This window comes from Fukomys damarensis, unplaced genomic scaffold (genome assembly GCF_012274545.1).
Source record: "Fukomys damarensis isolate Sample0158 unplaced genomic scaffold, DMR_v1.0_HiC HiC_scaffold_7, whole genome shotgun sequence".
NCBI lineage: Eukaryota > Metazoa > Chordata > Mammalia > Rodentia > Bathyergidae > Fukomys > Fukomys damarensis.
In genome coordinates this window covers 24,578,561-24,589,049 of record NW_022900919.1, presented here as the reverse complement: position 1 = coordinate 24,589,049, position 10,489 = coordinate 24,578,561, and the positions used below count along the sequence as shown (strand labels likewise).

At 45.1% G+C, this 10,489-nt stretch overlaps 1 protein-coding gene across 2 annotated transcripts; it reads right to left on the bottom strand.

The window, feature by feature from the left end:
- Window positions 1-970: 970 nt before the first annotated feature.
- LOC104867450 (speedy protein E4) lies at window positions 971-10,489 on the bottom strand. 2 transcript variants are annotated; one of them, XR_781762.1, is made up of 8 exons: window positions 10,206-10,489; window positions 9,169-9,747; window positions 8,459-8,517; window positions 7,767-7,852; window positions 5,780-5,948; window positions 5,544-5,637; window positions 4,150-4,292; window positions 971-1,258 (listed from the first exon to the last, which is right to left on the bottom strand). XR_781762.1 is itself a non-coding variant. In XM_010631802.1 (7 exons), exons 1-6 carry the CDS (start codon window positions 10,312-10,314, stop codon window positions 5,563-5,565), a joined length of 1,077 nt encoding a protein of 358 aa, XP_010630104.1. In that variant the 5' UTR covers window positions 10,315-10,489; the 3' UTR covers window positions 4,020-4,292; window positions 5,544-5,562. The 2 variants fall into 2 exon arrangements, 1 of the variants encoding a protein (XP_010630104.1); XM_010631802.1 differs by lacking the exon at window positions 971-1,258 and having other exon boundaries at window positions 4,020-4,292.

The following is a 10,489-nucleotide window of genomic DNA, read 5'->3' as shown; positions in this document are numbered from 1 at the left end:
TGTTCTCCCTTTTGTCCCTAGGAGCAGACAGCTCAGGGCTCCTTGTGCGCCTGGCAGTGCTGTGTACTCAGACCATGTGTGTCCTTGGCGTCTGCCTTCTTCCTCTTAGCACAATGTCCTCAGGGTCCCATGACAGTTTGGGATGTCAGAGTGCCCTCCTTTCAGAGGAGGATATAACAGTCTAACGTGTAGATAGATGACACATATTTTCATAGCCATTTATTCTTTTTTCTGTTAAGTTTATTGGTACATTTAAAGCAAGCAATACAGTTATATTTTTCATCGGGATCTTGTGCCTTTATATGACATATCTTGGTTCTTATTTTTTCCCCATACCCCTGCCCTCCCTTCACCCCCTTCATCCTTCCCTATTTACAAAGACTTTGTTTCCATTGTTTCATTTTTTCACATTTTTTCTTTTCACTTATTTCCTTTCCCCTCCCCTTCCCACCTGCTCTTTAGCCATTTATTCTTTTTTTTTTTTATTGAGTTTATTGGTACATTTAGGGATACAGTACAGTTACATTCATTGTTGGGATCATGTACCTTTACATGGCAAGTCTTGATTCTCATTTTTTTCCCCTTACCTCTGCCCTCCCTTCACCCCCTCCTCCCCTCCCCATCTACAAACACTTTATTTTCATCTTTTCATTCTCTCGCATTTTTTTCTTTTCCCTTTTTGTTCTTCCCCTACGTATCACACCTTCCCTACACCTTTAGCTCCTTTCCTCCCATTTCTAAATGTCAGTAATCTTATTAGAATCTTATGCATTGTTGCAGAATATTCACACCAGGGAAACTATTTGGTATTTACACATGTGGGACTTATTTATTTCACTTAGGAGTATATCTTCAATATGTATCCATTTTCCTATGAATGAATCTATTCTCTCGCTCTTTATGGCTGAGTAATATTCCATTTTATAGAAAAACCACATCTTCTTTATCCAGTTTCCAACGGATGGGCAAATAGGTTGTTTCCAAGATTTAGCTATTACAAACTGTGCCGCTATAGCCATTTATTCTTAAGGGGACATTTGTGTGACTTCCACCCTCTTGCTTTGGTCCATTCCTGCAACGTGTTGATGTTAAGCCTGTCCTTTCTTTAGGATCTGTGTGAAGGTTACTTGGTACTTCCATCTCTGACATGTTTTCCAACAGCCCACACAAGGCATTAAGACTTCATCACACAGGGCCACGGAATTAGGTCAGTGGTTCCACCACCTGCCTCACAAGCACGAGGACCTGAGTTTGATCCCTGGAACCACAAAAAATAAATAAATAAAGACCATCACACAGAATTCTGCCTTCAGGCATCGTTAGCTTCTCTCCCAAGGCTCCAAGACTTTCCTCAAGTTAAAAGAGGCCTAGTGTGGTGGCCCATGCTGTAATAGTAGCACTCAGGAAGCTGAGGCAGGAGGATGATGAGAGTTCCAGGCCACAATCATTATGTACCCCGGACTGTCCTCCAAATTGTCACATCTATCTATCCTCACCCTCCTGAAGGATGATGTTTTATGCATGTTTCACCAAGCCCAGCTATGAATTCAAGAACTTTGATGATATGCCAAAAGCCTACATGATACAGGCTTTCTTGGTAGCATAGACATAGTGTGTAGTGGTGTATCCTGTAGGAGGCAGGACCTACCAGGAGGGAGTGAGGTCATTAAGGCTGTGCCCTTCAAGGTGCAGCAGGACCTTTGCCCTGGCCTCTTCATCTCATTGGCTTCCTGGCAGCCAGGAGTTGAGGAGATTTGCTCTTTCACCTGTTCCCACCATGCCTTATTGCCTTGGCACAGAACCAGAAGCAAGGCAGCAAAAGTTCTGCTTTTGAAGTATTTGTTTCCAGTATGAGAAAGCACTAACTCGGTAAATTTAATTCATGTTTTCAAGACCGTATAAACAGATTGATGTTGGGAGCACATTCAGGATGGAAAGAACCTGAATGTAAAACAGACCACAGTATAAAGCAGATGGTGAGTGTGGTGGCTCTAAGAGATTTTCAGCAGAAAATGTTGCCTCCTACAAAGAAAGATTTTTCCATGTTTTCCGGATGGACTAAAAGTTGGAACAAAGGAGGATTATACTCTACTGTGCTGGAGAACATATCTTTGTTTTTTGGATAAGAATTACTGTCCAGACAACCATATTGGTCTAGAAATGTTAATTTAGTTTTACTTTTTTCCATGTGTACAGGGGTAACACATCGTACTAAATATGTAAGGTCATATCTACGTGGGTTTGATTACAGAAACTAATAAAGTATTCTCTAAATAATGAAAAAAAAGAATAAGATAAGACTGTAAGAGCGAGAAGCAATTTAAATATGTTCAGGGACCATTTTCACCTCCAGAATTAAGGATTATTTTGATGTTACATCATTGCCTTTTCTCTTTTACTTTCCTTTTTAGTTTTATTTTAGGATTCCCTATTGCTAATGTTCATACAGAGATTTCTTTAACTGAAATACCGAATAGTTTCTTTGGTGTGAAAAACTATAATAGTACACAGGATCCTAATGAGATAATTAATAATGTGAAATAGGAAGTAAAGGGCTAAAGGTGTAAGGAAAGTGGGAAGGGTGGGGGAAAGGTAATAAGGGAAAAGAAAAAAGTATGAGAAAATGAAAATAAAGTGTTTGTAAACGGGGAGGGGAGGAGGGGGTGAAGGGAGGGCAGGGACAAGGGGAAAAATGAGAATCAAGACCTATTATGTAAAGGTACAGAATCCCAATGATGAATGTAACTGTATTGTATACCTAGATTGTACCAATAACCTCAATAAAAAGAAAAAAAAAAAAAAAGAATTACTGTCCAGAGACTTGTGTCACTGAGGCAATGTTTTTTTCTAGAGCTTTCCCTCATCTTGAAAATGTGGGTAGCTCCAGTATCTAAATCATAAATTTTTGCAAAGCGTAAGAGGGTTGCAGCGTTTTCACCAAAGTTGAGAATTAAGTAATTTGACTCAAGTATTGTGGCTAGGCCTGTACATGTGCATCCTGGAAAGCTGAGTAAGGAAGATCACAACTTTAGTTCAGTCTGGAAACTCAGTGACATACAGATCCTGTCACAGAAAGAACAAAAGGGCTTGGAACCTAACTGAAGGTATGGCTCCTGGGTTCACTCCACCTCATCACAATAACAAAAGGAAACAGATGTGGGCAAACACCAGTGACATTTTGGACACAAAACAGGCGGTCTCCCCTGACACTATCTCAAGGATTGGGCAGGTGAGAAGACAGTTCATCTTTACATTCTCTCCAGAAGAGATGCACGGCCCCTGTCTTCTTTATCATGTTTCGCTTACTGACCGCCAGCACCTTTGCATGTCAGATATGTGAGTGAAGCTGAGCTAAAGAGTGACAGCTCATTGAGGATATACTCCTAAGTGAACTAAATAAGTCACACATGTGCAAATACAGAATAGTTTCTCTGGTGTGAAGAAACTATAACAGTACATAAGATCCTAATGAGATAATGGATAATATGAAATAGGAAGAAAAGGGCTAAAGGTTTAGGGAAAGTGGGAAGGGTAGGGGAAAGGTAATAAGGGAAAAGAAAAAAATATGAGAAAATGAAAATAAAGTGTTTGTAAACGGGGAGGGGAGGAGGGGGTGAAGGGAGGGCAGGGACAAGGGGGAAAATGAAAACCAAGACCTTGTCACGTAAAGGTACAAGATCCCAATAATGAATGTAACTGTACTGTGTACCTAAAAGGTACCAATAAACTCAATTACAAAAAAAAGAGTGACAGCTCAGCATTCACAACGAAAAAGGAAGGACGGTATGATTTATATGTGTAAGTGCTCGGGAGTACTACCACCCAGCTAAAAATGGAATGCATTTATAAGTATGACAGGTAAAACACTCTGTTAAAAGATAAAATATGTATTCATCTATGCACTTAAAATACTTAACACAAAATGTAATAAACAGGGTTATAGATACTTATAAAATACTGTAACATTTCTATGGGCACTGCTGATAATAAAGCAGTAAGTTTTTTTAGTATACATTAAAGGAATCTATGACGACACTATGGTCCTCATATTCTATTTTAAATAAGTCTTTCTCCATCTGACATTCTACAGATCTCCAAATGGTATCAAGTGTACAAGGTACACTATATATAAAATAGCGGATATCCTACTTCTAGTTCAGGGGAAACTTGAACGAGGAATGTAGAATATAGAAGGTGATGGAGAACCAGATCTTCCTTTTCCCCAGTAACTTCCCAGCTCCAAGAAGTGCTCTCTGGTGATTCTATTTCATTGTTCCCCTAGGCCCACAGATCTGGAAGGAAGCGAAGAGACAATGTCAGACTTCATGAGGGCATTTTTCCAGGAGAGAAGATTGACACTGAAATGTCAACTCCAACTATAGTTTTAGTCAACTTACAAATCCTATCTTTAACCCTTCCTTCTTCACCATGGTCCTGAGTGATCACTGCCAGTTGTGGTTCTCAGGATTTTTGATCCACATTCCAAAAATCATTAGAGATAAGGTTAGACTCAGCTTGCTGCTTTATAGGTAGAGCTAGACCTGATTTCTTCAGAAACGAGAGCACCAATGGAGAAGGTGGGACGTTTCTGGGGGACTCACACCTTAGTCCATTTCATGTACTTAACCTCTAATCTATCTGTGGTAGGAATATTACTGATAGGTTCACACGATGACCATGAGCCCACCTGCCTCATGCCTAAGCCCAAATCCCAAGCCTGGATATCTCACCAAAATACTCCTAAACTTGGCTCTTTGCACATGATGGGAAACAAAAATTTACTGATTCCTCTACTTAAACCTTACTGTAATGTGTCTATTTTAACAAGAAACCCTGAAATTCATGTATATTTTGTTGTATTCTAACAAATATCCGTGACTTTACACTTAAGGAGAAGATGTGTAATTATTGGAGAGGAAAAATCCACCCGCAAGTGGAAAGATGGGGACTAGGCAAAACTCCCAGGTGCAGGCAACCCTAAGCAATGCATCTGCATGCAGCTTGGGATGTAGAGGCAATCAGGGATCATGTTCTTCCCTTTTGAATATGCAGTCTATTTCATCTGCTAGCCTCTTGATCAACATTCTGTTTGTTAGAAAACAATTCCTCTCTTTGCCATCACCAAAGGATGAAATGCCCGATTATAAATGACAAAATGTAAAAATACAACTGCTGGTGGGCAATGAAAAGTTACAGCAAGTAGTCAGTTGGAACGAAAATGAACATTTCATCTACACTGTGACTTGGACACATTTCTCTGAGTGAAAGGATTTCTCCCAAATCCCTGTGCAGGGACAGCCTGGTTTGGTGAGGTCCGACTGAGCAGTGTCCCAGTACCTAGGATAGCTCTCTGAGGTCACATCTGTGTGGAGGTCACCTGGTGGCTGTGGAGGAGAAAGGAGGAGGCCAAACATGTGCCTGGGCTTGGGCTATGTGGTCAGTGATGGGATGGGAGGATCATGACAGGAGGGCCATGCACGGGTTCCCTGCATTTCTAACATTGACAGCAGTGTTGCTGCCTGAACCCTGGGACACACACATACCTTCTTCAAGCCAGTGTCCTCAAGGCTCCAGGGAGCCCACAGTGCAGGTGCGATCTCGCCTCCACACCCACAGCCCAGGATCATAAGCTTGGATCTAGAGAGGAAAGCAGCCCCTGAGAGGATGAACCCCTTGTGCAGTCTCCATTTCTTTCTGATCACCAATCCCCACACTCTCCTGTTTCCATCCCTCTGCAATCCAGCCCACCCCTCTCAGCCAGTCCCAAGGGCCCACCTACCTCCTCACACTCCTCTCTTGTCACCCTGAGATCCCAGTCCATGCAGCAGATGAACTCTTGGCGCAGTTTGTAGAACTTTGGAATCCGTGCCATGTTCCTCCCATAGAGGAAGAAGAACATGTGTAGTTTCTGAAGCTCGTCATCCTCCTCGATGTCATTGGCCAGGTACCTGGGAAGGAAAGCATGTTGCTGGTTAGGGACACAACCAGCAAGGAGCTGCCCCCAGGTAAGCTGTGCACAAGCACTAGTGGCTCCTTCCACACAGGATCCCATCAGCCTTATACCATGCTGATGCTAATCAGGTGTCTGTGGAGAGGCCAGGGCTTGGCAGGACCATTCTGAATGGGTCTGTGATCTGGGGGCTGAAGGAAACCCCCTGTGCAAGGCCTGAGGTAGACTCCTGCCCCTGTCACCAAATGAAATAGACACCACCGTGTCTGTTCTCAGAAACTTGTCCTCAGGGCCAATAACTGTGTGCTGACCACATGAAGATCTTCTGGGAGAGGGTGACCTTGGTATATTTCTGTGTCCATCTCTCTCCTCTTCAGTGGCCAGTACTGGCCTTGACTCAGAGAACATGAAATCCACCCTTTCCTACATGTGTGATCCCATTGCTTTACCACCCCTGACAGCGGATGCAGCACAACAGGTTTTGTTGAAGAAATGAATGAAGGAAGGATTAGCGGCTTTGTCTGTCGACAAAGGCTATACAGAGACCCTCATGGACTCAGTGCTGCAACAGAATCCCCCCACAGCATGAAAACCAGTCAAGGGATTGTTTTGAAGAATGCATGGACAATTTCTCAAGAACCAGTGCTCAGCAGTCATTTCCCCAAAGAAACTTAGGGACTTCATGAAACTACTGTTGGAATGGAGAAAGTGGTAGATCAGGGAAGGATGCCTGCAGTTTTGGAGTTTTGTTTCTAGTCCTGGGACTGAACACAACAGTTTACATGCTGATCGACATCTGCAGTCCATTTTTCACTTTGCTTTTGGAAACAACATCTTGCTGTATTGTATATCGTCCAGCATGATGAAATTTTCCATCATGCTACCTTAATCTCCCAGGGCACATTAATGACAGGAGTGATTGGCATGCCCATGTTTGTTTTTTTTTTTTATGAAACAGGATCTCATTGAATTAACTTTGACATTGAACTGTTGGTCTTGACCCCCTGAATTCAAACAATATTTGCCTTACAGCTTCAGGATTGTCTGGGATTACAAGTGTGCACCACCATAACCATTGTGTTTGGTGATTTAACCCACTTGAACATTCAGATTTTTATTGAAGTTCAACGTGAGAAGACATGACAGAAAGCCCTGTATACAGATACAGTTGTGTTTGGAAGGAACAATGAAGGAAATGAAAGAAATATTGAGATGAGGAGCTGGTTTGGTGAAGAGAGATTGTAGAATTAGTGAATTCATTGGGAGATCTCCAGCCTGGATGTAGATGAAATAATTAGCAATGTATCGGTCATGATACAAGTGAAATGTCCTAATTTTGGAAAACTGATCAGGAAACACAGATAGGTCCTGCACATGACTTGTGGAATGACTTGTCAGGAAGACCAGCAGAGAGCATGTTCTACTCATTTTGTACCATAGAAGAAGAACATACTTGGGACGTCAGGCTTGGACACCCACAGGAGAGGGATAAGAAGGACATTTGGTATTGCTAAGGAAGGAGACCCTCAAAGGGGTCAGAAATGGCTGCCCTTTGGGTCTTTGGGCTCAAGACCTCAAGTCACCCCCCTGGCCTGTGATCTCTGGGGACTCTGTTTTTCCTGGTTCCATTCTTTAACTGACATGATGTTAGATTATAAATTTTACTTAAAGAAGTATTGGAAACTTGTCGTGTGAGGCTCAGTTTCCACAGAGTTAGTAGTACAACACGGTTTGGATCTAGAAGACAGGCTAGAGTCTCTGTATCCAACCCATCAAAGTGACCATCAAGGACCCTCAGGGGAGGCACAGAACTCACAGGGCCAGGAAGAAATGGATCCTCTGGTACTGCCAGGGGAAGAGTCCAGCACGGCTGAAGTACACAATAACCATGGCCAACAGGTACTAATGGGGAGACATGAGGATCATCAGAGAGCAGGCACACGTAGAGGAGGAGGGATGTGTCAACAGGGGCTGGGAGGGGACAACAGGGCTCCACTCAGAGAAGAGACTCCGGTGCTAGGTGTCCTGGTTATAGGGCTAAGTAAGTGCGTTGGAAGTTATCTGCAAAGGAGAGCATTCATGTTGGGAGAAAGGGGGAGAAAGGAGAAGGGAAGCCATGGTGCCCAGGATGGCACCTCCAAAAGTCTTTTAAAGACAGGGCATTGAGGCCGCTTGCATCAGAAGGGGAGTAGTTCAAGTTTGAGTAAATGGGTTCCCAAGAACTAAGGGGAGGGACTAGGAACTTCAGGCAGCCCCAACCAGAGAGGCCTTATTCAGGGAAGATCATGGCATGGATCCCAGAGGATCCAGGTAGAGGACTGCGTACTCACCCAGTCTGCCAAGAGCAGCCAGGCCCAGGAGGGAGACAGTGCTGAGACCTAAAGAGCCCTGGAGGGTGAAGTAGGTGCTCCCAGGAGGGACTGACTGAATAAGGATGGCGGGGTTGGAACTCTGCCCTCCCCAGGCTATGCCCCAGCCGTAGCCCATCCTAGGGGAGAAGACCCTCACCTTATCAGAGACTCTAAAGTTTACGTCCCAGGCCAGGAATCTTCTGACAGCAGGATCCTCTGTGAAGAGGGCTCAGTGTTAAGTTGGGAACTGGCAAGGTTTTCACTGTGAGTGAGTGAAAACACATCTGCCTGGTACATGATGTTGGATGGGACCAAGGCCAGGCAAAGGGGAAGAGGAGAGAGGACAGTCACCAGGCAGGGGACAGGGGCTCATTTCTGAGGAACCCGGAAGAGTGACTGAGTGGGGGCCTGGGTAACAGCAACTACCTGCCAGGTTAGGTTGGTAGGACAGACTGCAGTGGGCTCTCATGCCTGATGAGGGCACCACTTCAGAAATCAGAAGTCATCAGGTAATTTTTTCCTGTAATGGGCACATGAGGTGACGACCAGCCCTCCTCAAGGGCTGCAATCATTTCCATTCAGCAAAGTCAGCAATTGCCTTGTGTTGGGAGGACCCATTGAAACCAAGGTGTACGCTCCCAAGTGAGGACATGTTTTGAAATGTGCATCATCTGTATGATCTTTGTGTCTGGGAAAGGATGTGTATGTCTGTCATCTGTGTGTCTGCAGCAGGATGGCACCAGAGTCCTCCTGGAATGCAGAGCTCGGTGGTCACAGAGACCTCCTTTCCATGGCTGAAGGAGGTGACCAGTAGTCTCTTGTGTTCCTGAACAACCAAGTTGGAGTTGCAGTGCGGGTTGTCCTTACCCAGCAGTCTGGTAAAGGCTGTGTGGTGCTCAGGCAGCACTGAGGACAGGTGTTTCATCTTCATCTTCTTTTTCAGGCCACAAGGCTTTGCCCTGACACCTGTGTGTGTGGAAGGCACAGGGCTTAGCGGTTCTAATGGTTGCTGTGGCTCCTCACTGCACAGGGACAGATACTCCCTCCACCTCTTGCGAGGTGGGAGACAGTGGACTTCCCTGGGTGCTAAGTCAAAGTACCGGGGCCGTCCCATCTCCTCCCCCTCCTCCAAATTTGATGACCACTCCCTGTTCCACTTGTGGCCAGTGGACCGAAGTTGGAGACTGGGCTTCCGGCTCAGAGCTGAGTCAGATTCCCGCTGATGATCCTTCTCCTGTTCTGCCTCAGATTCCAACTCTGAGGGGGCATAGTCCTTCTCCTTCCTGTGGGCAGGTGACTGAGGCATGAAGTAGGGTGCTTGTCTGGGGACTCCATCAGTGTGACCCAGCAGGTCCTCATGCAGCTCCTCCTCAGACCCTGAGGACCAGTCTCGCTTCCTCTTCTGAGCACAGGCCTGAGGCAGAAGGCCAGATGCTTTCTGCAGGCCTGAGGAAAGAAACCCAGGTCCAATGTGCTGCTTCTGTCCAATGTGAAGCCTTTGACTCTCTCAACCCAACTCCCTCCTTCCATATCATCCCCAACTTTCTTCCTGTGTTGTTCCCTTCAAAGCCATTTTCCATCCTTAACCTTTGCTGATCTCCATCTTCATGAAGTCCATCTTGCCACTGTCCCCTCACACTCTGCCTATAAACTGGGTAGTGTCTTTCACTCATGGTTAGAGGGACTTCTTCTTGAGTCATTTCTCCCCCTATCCATTGTTGGATCTCCTCTCCTCACACCTTTCCTTCATGCCATGTTTTCTATCCGTTGCCCATCTTTGTCCCACCTCCTAGTTTTTTTGTCCAGTTTTTGCCTTCCTGAAATCCTGAATTCCTTCCTTTTTCTCTGTCCTTCCTCCTTACTGGCTCACCTTCTCAGACCTCATTTGTCTCCAGCCCCCTCACCTGACTGTCTTGGGATCTCATCAGCTATCACCACCTCCAGGGCATGTCCTTGAGAGATGGGCTGTGGACTCTGGTCCTCAGATTGGCAAGGTGGTTCACCAGTGGCCATAACTTCTCCCAAATGCCTTCTTGCCCTCCACAGAACACAGGTGCTGGTCTGTCCACACCGTGCTTCTGTAATTTGGATGAACCCAAGCCACTGTCTCTTCTCAAGTCAGGACACAAATAAGGAGTGGAGAACAGCTCTGAGAAGTAACTGTTGCCCACTGGGCTGCCAACCCCCA